Source organism: Callithrix jacchus, chromosome 13 (assembly GCF_049354715.1).
Source record: "Callithrix jacchus isolate 240 chromosome 13, calJac240_pri, whole genome shotgun sequence".
NCBI classification, from domain to species: Eukaryota; Metazoa; Chordata; class Mammalia; order Primates; family Cebidae; genus Callithrix; species Callithrix jacchus.
Genome location: NC_133514.1, coordinates 76,196,189 through 76,218,853, shown reverse-complemented (window position 1 = coordinate 76,218,853; position 22,665 = coordinate 76,196,189). Strand labels below are relative to the sequence as shown.

The 22,665-nt window shown below is 34.1% G+C and overlaps 1 protein-coding gene across 12 annotated transcripts in view; it reads left to right on the top strand.

Moving 5' to 3' along the window:
• Window positions 1-22,665, top strand: part of CCDC178 (coiled-coil domain containing 178) — a 482,007-nt gene that overhangs the window by 313,452 nt on the left and 145,890 nt on the right. For all 12 annotated transcript variants that reach the window (XM_078347961.1, XM_078347960.1, XM_054244101.2 and 9 more), the window contains one exon: window positions 14,395-14,544. In XM_078347961.1, the coding sequence (XP_078204087.1) occupies window positions 14,395-14,544 (150 nt within the window). The remainder of the gene's footprint in view (window positions 1-14,394; window positions 14,545-22,665) is intronic.

The following is a 22,665-nucleotide window of genomic DNA, read 5'->3' as shown; positions in this document are numbered from 1 at the left end:
TGTAGCCTCCTTCTTCTATCTTCAAAGCTAGTTTTGGGGTTGACAATGGATCTCAATTCCCACACGTATTTTTAGATTTCTCCTGTTTCTTATATCACATCTCTCTGAACTTCAGCTAGAAGAGATTCTTAAATTAAAGACCTTGTGATTAGTTAGTCCCACTCAGATAATCTAAAATAATGTCTTTATCTCCAAGCCTGTAACCTTAGTCATAACTACAAAGTCCCTTTGCCATGTATAGTAGCGTATTCCCAAATTCCAGACATTATCTTTCTTATATGAGAACTATCAAAGGCACAACTTCTGAAGGGTTAGCTTGATCCCAGATAACTAGAAGACTCGGTGGCCTGCCTGAACTTCAGAGAGTGTCCATAAGTGTTATTATCGGGATTTAAAATAAAGTTCAGGAGTCTGTCAGTTTGAAGTTCAAAATTTCAGTGCCTGATTGCATGTCAACAGGTTTCCATAGAAGGGCTATTCTCAGGTCAGTCATTACTCTGAGATCAAAGCAAGGTAAAAACTGATGATACCGAGTATTTCTGGAGTGGGTGTCGCATTTAATTCCAGAAGTCTTGCTCTCCCTCCCTCCCTTCCTCCCCCTCCCTCCCTCCCTTCCTTCCTTCCTTTTCTTAGAAAAATGGAAGGGAAGAAACTTGCATGAAGGAAGGAAAATAGGTTTGACATTGGCAGAGTTATAAGGGTAGAAAATGGCATTTGTCCTGACCAAGGACAAAGAAAGGATGAATCCTATGAAACTGAGGAGCATGCTTCTCCCATCCAAAGATACAGCAGCATATTATATAAAGCATTGTTTCAATTTAGACATGTATCACTTCTCCATATTTAAGTTCTTGAAATATGCAAGAAATGTATCATTTCTTTGTTCAAAAATATTTGGGATAAGGTCATTCAAATGCTGCTTTTGTATTCTTATTTACTGTTTTCACTTTTCTTCAAGTATTCATATCCACTGACAACTGTGAAGATTCTCTGTAATTTTTGAAAATCAACTACAGTCATTTCATGTGAAACTGTCTTACTATTTTTTTTGAAATTTTAATCTCCTGAGTTGTGAGAACACAGCTTAGCAAAGTGTATGGAGGCAGCAAAGCAGGTAGTGTAGATTTCTGTTAGCCTTCCAAGGAAAACCTACAAGTAAACTGGAATGCAACACAGAGAGATTATACAGTAAAATGCTTTTGCAAACTAGGATTTAAGGAACTGGAAACCTTATTATTTTTCTTGGTGAAAATGTAAATAGATAAAATTCTACGTTTTTACGTTGTAAAAATGAATTGTGAAATGTTTCTCCACTGAATAAAAACACACACACAAACAAAATGCAATTCATGTATACTTCTTTGAAAAGCCCACTCATTTAAGAATACATGGCTCTGGTGGATACTTTAAAAAATAAAATTCATTAGTATTTAGTCTACCTATTTTCTTCATAAATGCCTCTGTCCCTGTGAAAGTCTGGGTATTAATGCAGTTCCACACATGTATTAAATTGTTCAATAATGTTTACTGAGAGACTATTATGTACCAAGCATAAGGGCAAAAAGTTTAATGGACACAAAACATTCACAGAAGTGGGGAAATTAATAAGAAGATAGTAACTACAATAAAACATAGTGATTTGCAGTGACAGAACTATAGGTAGTTCAGTGTTAAAAAGTACTAACTGTGCCTGACTTAGTGGTAGTTTTCCAAGAAGAGTTGAAACTGCTAATCTTTACACATTTCTTCACATACCAATATGCATGCACAGTATTTACTATCAATTAATTAGGAATTATTTTCCAATAACAAACGCATCATTACAAATTCTAGTTCGATTGCTTTTGAGTCCCACATTCCCCCTAAGGAGTTTTCAGCTTGTTTTGCTCCTTTTCAGCCTCTACCTCTCTTCATATTTGTCAATAAATTACAAATATAAAAAGAATTGTGTGTTTGTGCATATAAAACAATATAATTTTTGTCATATACTTAACTTATTAATGGAAACTTATTACAATGGTACACTTACGCTTCCTGCCAGGCTAAAATGTCATATTGATAAAGAACTATAAAATACCTCATACTAACCTTTCCAAGTAGACCAAAGTCTTTTAATTTCATACATTTGTCACCATAACTACCCAAATTAATCTATGGCCAACATCAAAAAGAAGGCAGCCATGGGCCAGGCACAATGGCTCATGCCTGTATTCCCAGCACTTTAGGAGCCAAGGTGGGCAGATTACCTGAGGTCAGGAGTTTGAGACCAGCCTGACCAACATGGAGAAACCCTGTCTCTACTAAAAATAGAAAACTAGCCAGGTGTGGTGGTGCATGCCTGTAATTCCACCTACTCAGGAAGCTGAGGCTGGAGAATCATTTGAACCCAGGAGGTGGAGGTTGCAGTGAGCTGAGATGGCACCATTGTACTCTAGACTGGACAACAAGAGCAAAACTCTGTTTCAAGAAAAAAAAAAAACAGGCAACCATGTAATGGATTACACCATCTATGTTTAACCTTCCTTCCATTGTACTACATGAAGTCTTTCATTTTGTGGGTGAAAAAAAGTGGGTCATTCAATATTTCTCCAAATATTTTTAGTTTCTTGACACATTTCTATTTTTACACTTTAATGTGGGATGAAACAGGGTTGAGGAAATGACGGGAAGGAAAGATGGGTGTCTTCGGGAGTGACAAGAGGACCTTAAACAGTGGAATGTTTTCAATGTTTTATGCTTGAAAAAGATAATGAGGGGAAACAAAAGGAAGAAAAGAAAAGATTGAAAAATAAATAGAAGTTGAAGAAAAACAAAGATGAGATAAAAAGAAGGCATAGAGAGAAACAACCATGAATTCAGTAGCTAGTAATGATGACAGATTTCATGCCTTTATTTTTCTGATTGAGGATAGTTGCATAGAAGAAGTCTCGTGGTTATGAATCCTGAGAGACCTATGGTTACAGAATTGGGTTTCCAGCGATGTTTGCTGTTTGGTTTACATTATTTAGAGGTTTTCTGTTAAGACCCTGGAAAAATCTGGAAGATCTAGATATCCATTTACTTAATGATTTTAAAAGAGAGCAGTGTCATTGGTGACCATATAGATTTACATATCTTCAAAATATTAACTTTTCATTTATTTCCTTCCCCTTTGATTTGCATATATTGTTTCTATTAAATTGCCCATTGGCACTTTCCTTTATGAGCTGATTTATGCAAAATTTATTATTCTGTTTCTGTCTTCTCTGCTCAGCCTCATATTTTAAAGATCATTCGGTGTGGCTATAATGTTTGTCTAGTCCATTTCTTTTAATCACTTTAGAGTCGTTCATGGTAGGTGACTTCCACTGTTTATTTAGCCATTCTGCAAATAAATGGACAACTATGCTGCCCATGAAATAAAACTTTAGCTTAGCTCAGCAACATGAAATTAATTCTGAGTCCCTAAAACAGAAGTTTCAGAAGTCCAAAAATGAGCAGACCTCTAGCTTCTTATAGATCAAGATCTTCATGAACCATTTTTAATTAAAGAAGGCCTGGGTAGACACATTTGGGCGTGATTTATGGTATTTTAACAGCTCTGACTATTCTTTGCAAAGTTATTGAGTCTCTTTTGAGAGTACTTACAAAGCCCACAAAGCTTTTATTATTTTTTTAAGGACTTGAAGACAATTTTGAAGTTACTATTGATTGGCTATGTCACCTTACTATGGGCCTCTTCTGGAAAAATAAAAATGCTTTCTAGCAATATCTAAGCATATCTACTTATGCTTAGGCTTAAATAGAGCACACATACATCTTGAATGAGAAATCTAAATTGGAACTTTGTTAAGCATGTGATATGGTTTGGCCATGTGGTCCTACCCAAATCCCATATTGAATTATATTCCCATAATTCCTACATGTTGTGGGAGGCATCTGGTGGGAGATAATTTGATTCATGAGAGTGGTTTTCTCCATACTGTTCTCATGGTAATGAATAAGTTTCACAAGATCTGATGGTTTTATCAGGGGTTTCCGCCTTTGCATCCTTATTTTCTCTTGCTGCCGCCATATAAGACATGCCTTTAACCTTCAGCCATGATTATGAGGCCTCCCCAACTATGTGGACCTGTAAGTCCTGTTAAGCCTCTTTTTCTTCACAGTCTCAGGTATGTCTTTATCAGCAGCATGAAAATTGACTAATACAGCATGATACTAATATATTAATTAAGGCTCTAGAGTAGGGGTCAGCAAACTTTTGTTTATAAAGGAACAGACAGTAAATATTTCAGGCTTTATGATCCATACAATCTCTATTGCAGTTACTTAATTCTGCCACTGTATGGCAAAAGAAGCAAAAGAGGCTAAAGACAATATGTAAACCAGTGAGTGGGAGGTGTTCTAATAAAATTTGTCTACAAAAGCATGCAGGGGCTGCATTTGGCTGGAGGGCCACTTGGCTCATCCCTGATCTAGAATATCATTTTCCCCTATGCCAGGATTAAGTTATTTTGGGAAGTAGACTCATCCCAAGATGAGTATCTGTAGAAAATTGCTTTAGGTATTTTAAATCCTATTTCTGCTTGGGATACATTGTAAAGTTTGGACAGTGCCCTAATGTGAACAGCAATATCAGGTGAGTAGAGATGCTCATAATATCTTCTCTCCCAATAGAGTAGCAAAAGAATGAAGACATTACCGGTAATTCAATCCATAAGGATATCATATTAAACTGCAAATCATTTACTGTATTTCTCATAGTTGACACATCTGTGGCAATAGACCTAATATTTTCTGACCCTGAATATCCAGAGAAAAGACTCTAAGGCCTATTTTTTTAACTTCAAAACACTCTCCTCGATGAGTATCTAATTTATTTTGAAAGACAGTTGTAATTCTATAGGGCATTCAGAAATGAGAGCCTTTCCATACTATAATCTTAAGGGCTCTGCAATTTAGACCCAAAATTAGGAGGGAGCATAAACCCAGAAAGGATGTCAGACTAAAATTAGGCTGACCCTAGCCTTAATGTTCTGTCCCTGTGTGACCTTGGGCAAAAATTTACTTCTTTGGCCTCTATTTCCTCATTGTAAATGTAGAATGTTTTAAAAAAAAATTTATTTCTGAAGGACTTGTACCAAATTGTTAATGCTATCTCTGGAGTATAGAAATGACCATCACTATGAAAACAGGTTTTAATTTTCTACTCCACATACCTCTCTGTTATTTTCTATATAGTATAATCAGCCTGTATTACTTCATAACAAATAGATTTCTAAAAGAAATATTTAAATTCTGATATTAACAAAGATAGTACAATAAAATTGACATAAAACATTTTTAAACTGCTTTCAAAATTAAGCATTTTCTATAAATGTAAAGTTTATAGAAACTTTACATTTACAGAAACCAGCAAGTTATCTGACTGGATCAATAGCAACTTGCAAAATATGTATTTTAATTATTCAAAGGTTTTACTTCATTTATGCCATTTTATGTGTTCTGGAACCCCTTAGATCAGTTTTTCTCTCATTTGTAATGAAGTTTCTAGGTACTGTTCTTACATTTCTGCATTTATACAGTACATTATTACTTTATGATAAAGTTAGTTCATAATTCCTTAACTATTTTTGCTGATGACCTTTTAAAGTTGCATAATTAGAATAAGTTGTGGTTATTGTATTGGAATCTGTATCCCATGGGCCACGAAGGCAGCACATTAATTCTCTGCATCACCCACTCGATGTGCAGTGCCATCAGCACAAAGATATTATTCTTTGTAATTACATAAAGAAAGGGTCTATTTAGTGTTAACTGACCTTTCTGTGACTGATCAGCCTTTTCCGCCAGTGAAGTAGAAATGTATATCATTAAAATGTGAGTAAATAGGAAACCTTTCTAAATCTTAAACTGTTCAAATCAGGAGGTGCACATGAAGAGGAAATGGTTGTTCATCCTTATACATGATACTGTGAAAAGAGGAGCGGACTTTTAAAAAATATATTTTAAAATATCAACAAATTAAAATCTAATTAAATTATGATAATGCATAGGAATATTTAACAAGGGCATAACATCAAATATAGTTCTGTTTAACATGCTTGATATCAGAGAAATAATTATTAAACTCAAAATTATATTCAGGATTAAAAATTTAAGTTTATTTAATACACAATAAATTTAGAGGAATCATCACTGTGACTGTCACTTATTGAGGACAAAATTATCTGGGATTATCCTAAAATGGCATATACAAAAATCATGTCTTTTAACTTGGAAAACATCACTGATGGTATAGATTAGGTGAAACTGATTTTTGCTTCTTTTCTTATTACATAATTTATTTTTGTAATCAGTTACATCAAGTTATTTGAAGGGACATTAATTATATTGAGGCAAACTTGACCAGATGGTAATTTAATAACTAATATAAGTGGCATTTGTGTAAGGTTTTCTTAAAATTGTTCAATAGTTACAGGAGGATTACTATAGTCAACATAGAGATAGATGTTTCTTTCTTTAACACACACCCACATTTATCAGGATTTTTAAAATAATAAATTAGCATCTGTATTTCTGGGCCAGGTTTTCCCTGCTGAGACCACAAACAGAGCCCTTATATAAAATATCTCCAGAAATCGGTTGACAAACTGATTCTTCCTTGAAACTTTACTCATCACTTTTGCTGGAATTGATCTCTCATGGAACTACTATCGTTATGTGGATATTCCTTTTATCCTTCTCTATGTATAATGCATTCTGATGTAGTTAGTTTTGTGAATGCCTCTATTCCTTTATCTAATTGCAAGCTCCTTCTGCCATGAAATTTTGTGTTTTTTCATGTTATTATCAGTTATTCTTTGTCAAATATATACAATGAACAGAAACAAAAAATAATAATAAGGAAAAAGCAGGATTAACAAAAGATATTCAAAACTTCTCAATGAATCTCTTCTGAGTTCTGAGAGGCAGTGCCATAATGTCCATTAGCAAACTTTATGAATAAATCAACACAGCAGCTAAATTTGTAACCCAGTCAGGAAGGTAAGATGAGGAGTACTCTATGTACTCACGTAGTTGGGAGCTGGGGTAGGGCAACTAAAGTAAGTATTCCCCTGGACTCTGGCAGAGACAGGTTTGTTTGGTCAACTGCATGTCACAGGCTTTCCTCAAACAGTGTCATAAAGGTGCCTTCACCAGTACCTCCCACACTGCTTTCTGTCTACTACTAATATGTACTTTTGAATAAATGAGTGAATAGGGAGCATTTTGTTAAACATGATAATACATAAAGTTTAAGGTAAAAAATGACCTTGATGCAGAGGATTGATATGTTCATTTACACAAGAATGTTCTTTTAAAACTAATTATCAGAGAACTCGCCTTGGACAAGAGAGTGGTTTCCATGGCAGCACAGACAAGGAAGTGGGTCCTGGGAGAGTTAAAACAGTTATTTGCTCCTCTGAGGCTTCAGGGTATTGACACATATCATTCTTACAGACTTGCTTCTTGAAAACACTAGGGAAAACTCTCGCTTTCTGTAGTAATTGGTGTATAGATTTTAAGGGAGAAGCAATGCAATAATGCCTCTATGCACACCATAGGTGATGCTCTTAATAAAGGAGATGTTTCCTCCTTGTCTTCTACATTGTTAGATTATCAGCCTGTATTTTAAACATTTGTGTTAATCACACTAATGCCCATGAATCAAAGATGGGATGCTTTCGAAGTAACTCACAAAAAGACTTGGAACCCCCTTTTCTTGTTTATTCTAAAATATATCCCCTGCACATTCTATGAATCAGTCTCAGCACCGACGCCTGCTTTAAGGACTTCAAAGCCTCATGACATGCAAAACTATCATTCTGGTGCTCCAGAAGGGCAGAAACGTGCCAAGGGCATATATGAGGACTGTGGGGATTCCGTGGGATGGGATCAATGGTATAATGCACAGGCATGTGTGCAGGATCATATACTATTGAGACTGGTGCTTGGAACTGAGCATTACTTGTAACGCCATGTGTCGATAGGATATTAAATATGTAGATACATTTTATTATTTACACTATTAGTAGTATGCTAAAGTCAGAAGACAGCAGAACATTTAACCTGACCTAGGAGAGTTTAATTCACAAGTCATAGGCCACAATAATCTAATAGTCCTAAGGGACCAAGAAAATATTTTTCTTGACTCTCACTTCTCCAAATTTGCTCATATATATATTAACCTTTGTGGCGAGGCAGCTTTGATCTTCTGATTCAAGTCAATGATTTTTTTCTTCTTGCCAAGATTTTTGTTTACCCTGTTCCCCCACTTGATGGAATCAATTCCACTGTAATGTGAATAGAATTGTTCACACCTCAGCCTCCTCCAACTATAGTTTATAATCTTTGGCAAACAGGAATTATATCTTATCCATCTTTTTAATCCCTGGCCTAGCCATAGAACTGAATACATAAAGTAAACTTACTAAGGGTTTGCTAAGCAAATGATTAAGTAAACAAAACAATGAAGAAAGGCAAGATGTGAGGATGTTCTGTAGTAAAATCAATCAATAAATACTAACAATACATTTTTTGTTTTCTGGTGGTTCTGGTGGGAAGTCCATTCTTTCCCACCATGAAACTGAAGTGAATGTGGTGCCATCTATGCATGAATATGGATGTGGTAGTAGGAGCCAGCAGAGCTCTGGTGAGATGAAAGAAAGCAAGGAGATGTCTACAGTACATTACTAATAACTGAGAATTAGGGGATGACAGACAGATTGTCAGAAAAGATTAGCTGAGACAGCAACAGATAATCACATCAGGACAGGAGAGTTAGAGTTGGAACCCGGTCAGAAGATGACAGCTCTCTTACAATATATAATTGAAAAAGAGACCTAGCCCCTCTGCCTGGTAAACTGGATCCAAATGCCTGTATTAAGAGTAATTAAGGGTGTATATGACACATTGCTATACATTTAGTCATAGACACCATAATGATTTTACTAACAATAAGATATTTGTAAACAGCTATTTTGCTGTTTGTACTTATAGGTGCAGTGCAAATATTTTAATCATAACCACCTTTCTAGAATGTTTGAATCAAGTTTTCCTCTTGTAATCTCCTTTGGCATTAGTCCATCTTTGATATTAAAAAAACAGTGCAGAAAGATTTAGACTTTGTCCAGGATAAGTGTCCCTGGCTGAAGCTCCACAGATATCCATGGGTTATATGATTCTACTGCATTCAACCATAGTCCACAGTTGTACAGGCCCCAGGTTTGAAGGTCCATGCATTTGGTCTTGGCAGGGAATGCATCAGACATAATCAAATCATGGGATAAGGAATCATGTCGATCAAAAAGCACAAGAAACTGACAATATATCACCAAAATACCCACCATCATGTATGATTAACAGTAGACTGAGACCAAATTTTAATTTCCATAAGCGACCTGTTTTATCTATGTCAAAATGCGGTGTTAGCCAGATTACAAGAAGACAGTTGCTAGGCGGAAATGGACTTAGAACCACAGAATTCAGTTATTTGATTTAATTATTTAATTTCATTAGATTTTATGAAGACTGCTTCGCATATAGTGTATAAAAGCGCTGTCTCATGTTTATGAAGGGAATATATTGGATGGTTAACAGTACAGGATCTGGAGCCAGTCTAACTTGATGACAAGGTGGCCAAGCTCCTCTGCCTAATAGCTGTGCCACCTTGCACAAGATACCTGGTATTTCAATTGCTTTGGTTGTATAACAACTACCCCAAAACTTCATGCTGTAAAATGACTATGCTCATGATTCTGTTTGCCAGACACTTAGACAAGGCAGAGCAGAGATAGCATGTCTGTTTCACTCTTTCTGGACATCAGTTGGATGACTTGGAGACTAGGGATGGGATTTCTCTTCAGATGACTCATTTACTCACAGTTGGTGCTGTTGGCTGAGACTTGAGCTAAGACTGTTTGCTTGAAGACCTACACATGGCCTCTGGCCTAAATTCCTTACAATGTGGTGGCAGGTTCCAAGGGTGAATGCCCTCAAAGAGAGTGCCAGGTAGAAACTGTATGCTTTCTATCATATAAACCAGCCTGGGAAGTCACTTAGCATCATTTATATCATCCTCAATTAGCTGAAAAAGCCACAAGTCTACTGAGGTTCAAAAGAAGGAGAAATAGGCTGTACCTTTTGATAGGAAGTGATAAGGTTCTGGAAAAAAAATGTGAGACTGAAAATATTGTTGTGGCCATTTTTGGAAAATACAGTTTGCCTCAACTGCTATCTCCTTGCCTTGTCTTTCTTATCTATAACATGAGGATAATAATGTAAAATCTCAGACCATTGCTACAAGTATAAATTCAGCTATTCTTAGAATAGCTCCTGGTTATAGTAAGCACTCCCTAATGTTAGCTTTTACTCTTTTTCTAATTCTCATTTTTGTCATCAAGCTAATGTAACACAGCATACCTAATACTAAAGTGGGAGTGGAATGGTTTACAGAACTGAGGTGGTTGAAGCTTTGAGCCTAGAGGAATATTTCCTGTTGATAGGCACTGGCTATGTTTGTATCCCTGAATTTTTTATTTTGCTTCCACTGCTTCTCGACTTCTTTTAAAGTGGCATATTCTTTTTAGGGAGAGAAGGGTTGTTAATGTCGTACATTCAGTTACAATGAAGATTTTCTATCCTGGGTAGTTGCCTTTCTTCTAAAGGTGACTGTAAGTCTCAGTTGTTACTTACTATATGTGCAAGTTCAGCCTTATTTCTAATTTTTTGCTATATATCACAAATTGAAAGAGAAATATGATATAGGTTTTTTTCCCCAAAAAGAACCAGTTCTCTGATTGGAAATCCCTAGTCCCCACTTACCCAATGAGAGACAGAAAGAAGGAAAAATAAAATGAAAGTGGTGAAAATTGAGGAAAAGTCCAAGTGGAATCTATGGCTTAAAGAATAAGAAAAGTCAAGTGAGGGGGAAAAAAAGAGTAGAACCACTATTTGTGTATTTTGAATACTCAACCTGTCTCCATTTTCCAGCATTTTTGATGACAGAGGAGGAAGCCAAGGCTTTCTTTAACAATGGTTCATCAACACTTTTGGGATCATGAGCTAACTAGATAATGCAAGAAAAATGCTATGTACAGTTTCATGAGGTTCACATACCTTCTCAAAGTCAATGACTCACCCAAAAGAAAGACATTATTAAGCTGGGCAATATGGTTATCTTTAAAATAGTTTTTAAGACAAAAACTTATTGTATGAATTATCTCTATATGCTTAAGATCTTCACCAGTCAAGTAGTACAGTATCAAATAGTATAATGAATGTGCCATATTATAATGGTGGTTATATCGCCAATTGGTTACTGCATAGAAGTTGAAAAATAAAATGTGTGGTTCCAAAGGGTACGATATATGTATTTCCTAACTACTGCTATGTGTATGCATGCATTCATTCACTTACTGAAAACTTGTGCACCTACTTATGTTAGATCTTCCCAGTGCAACATCTCTCAGGGTGAACAAAATGATGGTCCCAGCCCTCATGGAACCTACAATCTAGATTTTTTTCAGTCCTTATAAGCATAATATTTATTTTATAATAAAATATTGGGAAAAAAAGCTGTAATATCCCAGAATTATCAAGGTTTAATGAAAAATTTGTGATAATAAAGAACAAACCATCAATAGGCAAAATATTTTTCTTAATAAATTCTAGAATATGGAAACCATTAACAAACATTCATAATGTCTCTTCTCTTCACCACACTATCTTCCCAATGTTTTCTCATCTCAATCACTAATAACTGAAATTGAATAAATAAGAATAAATTCTTTTAGAAAGTGATATATGTATTTAGACCTTTTGAATGAAAATTTAAAAAGTGAAAAAAATAAAAATTCTACATTCCAATTATCCTTTTATGAGCCATTTCCCTAGGACATATTTCCTCCAATAACTATCATTCCCCCTTTGTGTCATTTACGTGTAACAATATTATTGGTTAAAATTAAACAAGTCAAAGTTGTGAGGTGGACTCAGAGTTAAACTTAAAAAAAGCATTTTCAGTGTCAAATGAATACTATCATTAAAATTAATAAAACTTAAACTTCATTACACATCTGAAGGTCACTGACTTTCAGGCATAAGTAGTGCATTGGTATATCCTTCATATAGTCATTACTGGAAAATGATAATGTAAAATGTTGTGATTGATGTAACATTTTAAAGATTTATTGGCATAACTACACAATTTGATTTTTTAGTATGTATTCTAATTGCAATATATAAAGTGGTAAGAACTGATACTCAGAAATTGAAAATGTATGCATTTAGAAATCAAACTGCGTATCAAACAGTGAGCAAAGTATATGTTATAAAATATTTTCCCATTTAAGTTCCATTAAATAGGTAAAATGCAAATCCCATAACTTGTATTACTCCTCTCTATTAAATGTTTGTAGTGGCCATATAGAAATTGAAAGAAAAGTAACTAAGAAGTAGGATATCTCAGATATCAAAATTGTGCTTAGATTAAATCAAACAAACAGATGAATGAAAAACTCAAAGTGATACCTATTTCTTAGAATATTTATTAGTATTAAACAAGTTAATCATTTCAGGATTGGATTTTAATATTAATGTTGATACCTAAAATTAGTATAGCTATTTTTTTAAAAGAATCTCTACCAAAGGAAAATATTTTTTTTTTTTTTTTTTTTTTGAGACGGAGTTTCGCTCTTGTTACCCAGGCTGGAGTGCAATGGCGCGATCTCGGCTCACCGCAACCTCCGCCTCCTAGGTTCAGGCAATTCTCCTGCCTCAGCCTCCTGAGTAGCTGGGATTACAGGCACGCGCCACCATGCCCAGCTAATTTTTTGTATTTTAGTAGAGACGGGGTTTCACCATGTTGACCAGGTTGGTCTCGATCTCTCGACCTTGTGATCCACCCGCCTCGGCCTTCCAAAGTGCTGGGATTACAGGCTTGAGCCACCGCGCCCGGCCCTTACCAAAGGAAAATATTAATAGAACTTTATCCTCCTAACAAAAGATAATTCAATGTGATTTTAGGCAAGTTTGTAGATAGAAGTTTCTGAAGTCTTAAATTATTGTGACAGAATTAAGACAAGGGCATTTAAAATGATTCTCATTTTGGCTTTTTGAAGAATAGCTATGACATAATATTTATCATTAGGGATCAATATGGATAGCAGGCTTTCATGAGAAATATTTTTGTTGACCTTAATAAATCTTCAGGTGTGTAAATAAAGAAATATTTGTACAGGCAGTTTTCTGCTGAATTACATTTCCTCTATGAACATTCTCAAATGGGTACATATTTTTTAAAAACATACTAAAGGTTTGGTGTGATGGCAATTTTCACAAAGAAACAATTTTAATTGCTTCACATTGGTTATTTCTGTATCTAGTTATTTAATCATCATTATAATCATCATGATTAATCTGCATTTATATGCTTTGACAACTTGTTTTACTATTATAAATAACATTGTAATGAATAAAGCATTTTGCTTAGAATAGATTCCCAAAAGAGAAATGACTAGATTAACAGGTTTGAAAATATTCAATGCTGTTGGTAAATACCATATTTTTTAAGCAGTCAGAGTAGGTTTTCTGTGCAAGAAATGTTAAAATATCAGAAACTAAACTCAATTCATGCATTTAATTTAAAATTATAGGTAGCCCCCAATTTGCCAATAAATGGTGATACAAAGTTATTTTCTAAAGAGTTTGCATTAGATTTGACATATATTTATTTAGTTGTGGAGAAGGATATTATAAAGTTCTCAACTGCTCACAATAAAGGATTTAACTTTTATTTAAATATAATTAAAATATATTAAATATAAACAACGACTCTGGGTGCTTCTAAATCTTGAGTTCCCTATTCCTTGTCTTTTACTCTTTCTTCCTTTATTTTTTTAATGTTTTCTGTGAACTTCATGGAGATAAAATTCTAAGCTACAAGGTTCCATCTACTAATTTAAAGCACATGGGCTAGAGAAAAGGAGAAGAGGATAGGAAGCTGCAGAAGTGCTCCTGGGATGCTGGGTAGAGGGTCCCAGGACTAGATACTTTTTCAAGGCATGATAGAAGGAAGTTCAGGAAAAGGGCAGTGCAAAGAGGTGAAATAAAAGTCAGACAAACTCTGACGAATCACACATTAATGTTAATTAAGATAAAAACTGCATCAAAAAAGAATATTATTAAATCAACAAAGGATGTTGGTATCAGGGGAAACATTTTTTGGTTGTTTTATTTTTCTACTATACATAATAAAGCATAATTTAATAATTTAGATAATTTTAAAAGATGTAAAAATTCAAACAAATCCAAATGATTTTAATTGTATGTATATACATACACAAATTATATGTATGTATTTTTATCTTCTAGAAAATAGTAGCTGATTCACTTGAAGAAAATCTGCGTTTAGCTCGAGAGTATCAACAGCTACAGAATACATTCTTAACGGAAAAGGACAATTATTTCAATATATATGATAAACAGCTATCACTTGATGCCTCAATCAGAGATAAGAAACAGGTATTTGTTTTTCTAATTGTTTTAAGATAATGATTTATGTCATATATGCACTACAAAAGTGAAAAGTAGTTTGTGTATCTCTGATCTGATGATGATACTCCAAAATGTGGCATATTTTCTCTATGTAGTTTTGTTGTACATTTGTATCAACCTTTTAAATTTGAACTTTGAAAGAACAGTTGAGGAATGAAAAACTTGGTTTCTAATCCACTATTTTATACTAATTTGCTTTTAATTAATATGAACAGAAATATCATTTTTTTGTTTGTAGATTTCAATATGTTATTATAGACTTCATATTTCGATTTGAATAGTGGGTGATCTTCCATGATAGGCTTCTAAATTGTCCTTTTGATATATGGGCTCCAAATTCTAATAACTATTTTCTTATTAAATATGGAGATTAATTGGAAACTTGGAAAAAGAGCTGACCTTCTCTGATTACTGAAAATCATTGAGAATTCTAAATATGTTTTGTAAAATTTTCTGTAATGACAAGTGGAAAGATAAAGCACACAATGTGCTTTGAATCAAAAAAAAAAAGAAAAATTTCCATTACTAGAGTGTTATGATACAGCCCCTTCCTCTATATTCTCCAGATACTCAGTAACAAGTAAAAAAATTCCCCCCAGGATTCAAATTTCAGAAAATAGATGAAAAACAAAATAATCCTTTCTCCTACTGGTGTCACCCATGGTATTGCATTATAAATCAGTAGTTTAGAATAGCAGTGCTATACTTATCCCTCATTATAGAATGTTGGGAAGACAAAAGGTGGGATTTTAATGCAAGTTCTACCAGTTCCATGATCTTGGCAAGTTGCCTTTTCCAACCTCAGTCTTATCATTTGCAAAATAATATTCACCTCACAGGATACTTGGTAAGTAATAAAAAAGAGCCATTCATTATAAGTTACTGTGAAATTAAAGGGATGCTATACAACTGTAAGTGATTATTACATTCGTCTGGTATCCTGCCTATGTACTCCCCTATTTCCCATCTGTCTATTCTCATGAGATTTAAACCTTCTGAATACATTGGGAAAGAGAAGAATGTATTTTTCTCTTAAAATTTTGAAATGATAGCAAGATGAAGATAAGTGTGTTTGGGAGGCTGAGGTCGGAGGATCACCTGAAGTCAAGAGTTTGAGAGCAGCCTGGCCAGCATAGTGAAACCCTGCCTCTACCAAAAATACAAAAATTAGCCAGATGTAGTGGTGTGCGCCTATAATCCCAGCTACTTGGAAGGCTGAGGCAGGAGGACCGCCTTAGCCCAGGATGCGGACATGGCAGTGAGCTGAGAATGCGGCACTGCACTCCAGCCTGAACAACAGAGTGAGACTCTGTCTCAAAAAAAAAAAAAAAAGAAGAATGAAATAAGTGTGTTTGGGAAAGAATTGATAATACAACTGTCTGCCAAAATCTTAGTCTTGTCAAACCATTTTGCAGGATTCAAAGAAAGGGCATGTATGTATCCGTGAAGAACTTGTCCAATCAATTCATGCATTTGACATTGTTATTTGAGGTTAAACATGTTCTATTTGTTGTCCATAATTGAGAAGGAGAAAATAATTAATGGCTATACTATATTCTTTTCCTATGCTGGAGGTGGGGAACAAAAATAAATTACGTGTGCACTTATCAGTTTATATAGAATCATCTGGTGGCAAATGACAAATTCTTCTGATACATACATAAATAGTAAGACCCCATGCTTTTTAAGAGAAAGCCCTCACATCACATTTTCATAGTAAGAGCAAAATTAAAAGAAATTTTGGAATTAAAAGAAATCTTAATGCAAGATACAGGGACTGAGACTGTAGTAGGAACCGACAATGGAGACCGCTAGGAGATTGGGTTTATGTTTGCGATCCCTCAGACGAATCAGTTTTAGAACACCTGTTTCAGGGAAACTTTCAAGATTTATTCGTACTTCCAATCATTTTTCATTTCCATCCTTCAGCGATGGAGGTCATTAAGTGCAAGCTGCCCTTGTCAGTGTCATGTAGGATCAATTTGCTCCAATGGACAGACAGGCCTTATTGATGCTGTTAAATCTGTCAGTGAGAAATCGTATGTCATTAGCGTCTAATGCACTGCTTACAGGATGGAATTTGGCCATCAAAAATGAGAACGCTCTTTAATATTTTAGTCCATTTCCTTGATATCATAGCATTTCCCCTATATCATAGCATTTCCCCTATATCATAGCATTTCCCCTATATCATAGCATTTCCCCTATATGTAGGTTTTAGTTCTTTGACCAGTTTAGTATGGGTAAACAAAAACACTATTCAGTCTCTAATTCTCTTGTTGAATTCCCTTGTCAGATAAAATGGATCTCACTCTCAGGAATTTTGTGCATCTTTTTCCTGTTTTAGACTAATTTCACTGCTCCCAAACATGAATTCCTTTTGGAGTGGAAAAATAATTATATTTTAATTATTGTGCTTCTTAGGGACTATTATTATCTCTTTACAAATGGTACATTTTCATACTTCTTGGTATTTTTATGCCAAGAGTAATAAAGAAAACCTAATGAAAGAGTAAAACAAATTGAAAATAACGTCCCCTTACTTAACATAATCTTATATACATGTCTCAAATGTTAAAATGCTGTAGTATTTCTCTTAGTGTTAATATTATGACTGTTTTATTTGCTTGTGTTTTTAATACTTTTCTGTACTTTAAAATTTTGTAGCGATAAATATTTTTGCCTTTAAAAATCAAAAAGAGGCAAAAGCAATTATGCAAAATTCTTATTTGCCCTGTTCATGGGTAACGATAGAAAATAATCTAATCTAAGACTTCCCAGATGTCAAAATTAAAATTAACACTAGAAATAAATGAAGAAAAATCTCTGAAAAACAGATTATACTTCCATGTGAATATAAACATTTTCATTAGAAGCCTTCAAGTACTTTTAATAAAAATATGCCATTTTTAATATTTTATATTAAAAATAAAAATATCTATGGATATTTTGATGAATCACCATGTATTTGTTTTAAGTGACACCTCAGATTCTTTGTGCCTGCACAGAAAGGTAAGTTAAGCAAGCATGCAGACACTGATGTGGCCTGTTGGTTGAAAACAGGATGGCTTTCCAAATGTGTTAAAATATATTTTTAAAATTATTTCATTAGCCATTCTTAAAATTTTACCCTTGCTTATTACAATCCCAGTGCTTTCAAACTAAGTGAAGGAAAATTATTACAGAATCAACCAACATGTAACAAATACTTATGTGCACAAAGTATTTGTGCTATATAGTTTACAAATATTATCTTTTAGTGTCTCTCAGTAATCCTGAGGAATTTTCTATTACTATTATCTCTCCCAATATAAGATGTGGAACTGAGATTGAGTGTCATACAAGATTGCTCAAGTAGAGGGAGACACTGGAGTGGGAATAAAATTCAGGTTTTTCTTATATCTAACTTATTTCAGAATTATAATGCTACCTATTTACTGTAACATTAAAAAGTTCTATCATGGCTAATCAGGTTATGTAAAACTTGGGGAAAAAATATAGATTGCATATGATATCTCTGGTGTTCAGCCAAAATAGATTGATTTACTAGTTGTTTTTGTAATTTTATTTCATTGGAGCCACTTTTTCAATGATTTTCTGGGGAAAGGACCACCTATTTACTTGGAGAATATTTCACTTTCATAGGGTTTATAGGTAAGTTTCATAATTCTAAATGTGAAACTTGAACAAGAAGTTCCTACAGAAATATTGCCCTTCTCTTTAAAAAATAAATTTTAGAGGAAGAATCTTAGGGAAGCCAGAGTGGCTTAGTGATTTATTACATACACAATTAAGTAGAAGACATGTCGTCCTAGAACTTAGTTTCTTTTTCACTCATGTTCAAATGTTCTTTCCAATAAACTGTAGTTGAGCATATGCTATGATTTTTTTTTTTGAAGGTTTGACTGGACCAATAGCTGAGATGTAAGCATCTTTTTTAAGTGACTTGGATCTGTGAAAAAAATCACAGAGACATGAATTAGAAAATTACTCTGCAGCAGAGTGTGTTGGCCTCTAGGGAATACTTCTGATCCTCATAGAACACTTGTAATTCATTCATTAAATTATTCAAAATATATTATTAATCACCAATTGTTCTATATATCAACAATGAACAATTGGAATTTGAAATTTAAAATACCAGCAATGAACAATTGGAATTTCAAAGCTAAACTGCAATGCCATTTATATTAACACACATACAAATAAAGTGAATTTAGCAAAATACATATAAGATCTATATGACGAAGAGCACAAAATGAATGAAAGAAACAAATCAAAGAAGATCTAAATATATGGAGAAATATTCCATATTCATGGAGAGGAACTCAATTTTGTTAATATGCCCATTCTTTTCAACTTGATATATATTATGAGTCAATACAATCCCAATAAAAATGCCAGCAGATTTTGTGGATATCAATCAAATGATTCTAAATTTTATATGAAATATACTGTAATCCCAGCAATTTGAGAGGCCGAGGCAGGCAGATTACCTGCAGTCATGAGTTCGAGACCAACCTGTCTAACCTGGTGAAACCCCATCTCTACTAAAAATACATAATTTAGCTGGGTGTGGTGGTGGGCACCTGTAATCACAGCTACTCAGGAGGCTGAGCCAAGAGAATCACTTGAACCTGGGAGGCAGAGGTTGCAGTGAGCTGCCAAGATTGTTCCACTGTACTCCAGCCTGGGTGACAAGAGTGAGACTCAAAGAAACAAATAAAGAAACAAAAAAAGAAAAAACAGAGAGAGAGAGAAAGAAAGGCATAAGAAGACAAAAAATAACTAGCAAAATACTGATGAATAAAGTCAGAGGATTGACACTACCCAACTTCAAGATTTACTATAAAGCTGACAAAGATACTGTAGAAGTCACAGGAACATGCCACCTTATTTTTGCTTCCATGCTAGAGGTTATGATCTCCAGTCCAGCCGATAGCTTAGAGTCGTGTAGAATCAGAGCTCTCCAGCATCCTTTCTTCACCCAATCTAGAGAAGAATTATATATTTTTGCTATTTAATCTCTCTGCCTGGGTCTCGCTAGACAACATTTCCATATTAAATTCTCAAAAAATTGTATCATATGTAGATTATATACATTTTCTCCTACCATTTTCATCAACTTTCAAACACAGTTTCCTTTAATACTCATTTTGTATTGATGTGCTTAGGAGCCAAAGTCAGTTCTAGCAATAAACAAAGTTATTTTCCTAGAGAAATGTGAAAGCTGTTTGATTCTCATTTTTATAAGTATTTCGTATTGCTTGTTGTCCTGCACACCATAAAATTGTGCTTGGATAGTGATTTCTGTCTGCTTGTTTCAATGTAGATAGAAATTTACTTCTTTCATATGAAAATCATAAAATAATAATTTTCCCCATAACAGCTATTTGGAGACCCTATCAGTGTCTCTGGTTCCATTTCTTAGAACACGGGCATGTGGATATGCACACAGACAGACAGACAGACACACACACACACACACACACACACACACACATTTGTTCTAAAGGCATTATCACACTACATGGACTGATAAGCTTGCATTAAATTTATACTGTCCCATTTCTCTGAAGAGTTTTCCTCAAGAGACCTGTGAAGAACTTTGGTGATGCCTGGGACAGAAGTAGACAGCTGATAGTCTATTGTTATATGTCAGTTAGTCTCCCTTCTGTTGTCCTAACTCCATAAGGAAAATACCAAGACTGGGAGTTTATTGTTGGCCAATACTTTAAATAAGTAAACTTGGTTTAAATCAGACCAACTATTTGGTCCAATACCAGTTTTGAGTGAAATTTTAATTTATGTATCTTTCTTTTTTATTTTTTAAATAACTTTATTGAATCATATTTTACATATAGTATAATTAATGTATTCCAACAGTACAATCCAGTGATGTTATAGTAAATTTCCAAGTTGTGCAACAATGACCATAAATCAGTTTTAGCATGTTTTCATTACCATAGTAGTAAGATTTTCATGCCCATGTGCTGTTTTTTTTCAATTTTAATTTATTTTTTTTCTTGTACTTTAGGTTCTGGGGTACATGTGCAGATCATGCAAGATTGTTGCATAGGTACATACATGGCAATGTGGTTTGCTGCCTCCGTCCCCCTGTCACCTATATCTGGTTTCTCACCATATTATCCCTCCCCAACCTCCCTACCCCCTGCTGTCCCTCCTCTTCCCTGCCTCAGCAGACCCCAGTGTGTGATGCTCCCACCCTGCGTCCATGTGTTCTCACTCTTCAACACCTGCCTATGAGTGAGAACATGCAGTGTTTGATTTTCTTTTCTTGTGTCACTTTGCTCAGAATAATGGTTGTCATGTCCCTACGAAGGACACAAACTCATCATTTTTTATGGCTGCATAGTATTCCATGGTGTATATGTGCCACATTTTCCTTGTCCAGTCTATCATTGATGGGCATTTGGGTTGGTTCCAGGTCTTTGCTATTGTAAACAGTGCTGCAGTGAACATAAATGTGCATGTGTCTTTATAGTACAATGATTTATAGTCCTTTGGATATATACCCAGTAATGGGATTGTTGAGTCAAATGAAATTTCTATTTCTAGGTCCTTGAGGAATCGCCACACTGTCTTCATGTAATTTTGAGATTTTCTTCTGGTACGGTTGCATAGCAATAAACAGATTCTTTTTTAATATTAGCCACACTTTAAGAGTGACTTGTTGAGTGTGATGATGGACTCTAGTATATCAAAAATATTCAGGATAATATTTTCACATGTGTGTGTGGTGGTGGGGATGTGTAGCTCAACCAATGGCTATTTTGTTTCCCCTGGATTATCTGGATATCTGGCAATGTCTGGAGACATTTTTGGTTGCCCCTGGCTTCTAGAAGGCAGAAGCCAAAAATAGGGATGTTGCTAATCATCCTACAATGCATACAATGCACAGGACAACCCCTCTCCCCTTCACACACACACCAACATTCTCCAGCCCAAATGTCAATAGAACTGAGGTTAAGAAAACTTGATAGACCCAGAGAGAGAGAATTTGCTTGTGATATGTATGTAACATGCGTGTATATGTATATATACATATATATAACATGGAGCACTGTCTACTATATCCCCTTCTTAAAGATTTAACCTGTATTTATATATTTAAAATCCTGAGAAATTTCACATTAGAATATCTGTTAATTCTGTTAACCCTGAATTTTCTATTGTCCCTGGAATTCTTTCTTCTCAGGTAAACTATTTACTACTGATTGGCTTGGTATTTAGTAGATTAAACCTTGGAAAATGTTATTATCTTTATATATATATATATATAAAGAAAATATATTTAAATAATATATATCTTATGGTTATATTAAGAGAAAATAGAAAGATATATATTTATATATATAAATAAGCATAAGATATATATAAGCATAAGAGAAAAAGAGAATATATATCTTATACATATATATATAAGCATAAGAGAATAAGAGGCACTGTGTCACAAACTGTACTTTCATGATATTCCACTGATATATAACTTTAATTAAATATAAGTATTCTTTATATTACATATAAAGCCATAGAATAATTTCGAATATTCTCAAATAAATACATTCCTTAGAATCCATACATATTCAGAATGCTGACTTTTTTTGATGCTAGTAGAGCAATAAAATGAAATAGTATTGTTTTCATCACTTAAAGCTGATGTTTAGAAAATTACAATAAAACAAGTAAAATATTCTCAAAAAGGCCTTTTATGATCAGCATATTTTCTAATTATCTAATACATGACATGTAACTACAACTGATTTTCAATTTTGTGGGATTATCTGTAAATGATTTTTTCATTTTGAGCTGTGCATATGCATTACAATGACGTAAACATTTGGAAAAACTGATTTTGTAATCATTTCCCAAATCTACAGAACTATATCTTATAATCACTTATTAAAATAAGTATTAACATGGAAAATGTATATTTATATGCTAAATACTTTCTTTAGTCATTTATTTTTTCTTCAGAATTTGACTGTCATTGAAGGTGGGATGGAAAACCTATAGACAGCTTATTTAATCCCATGAACCTCTGATAACAAGGAATATGAGTATCTC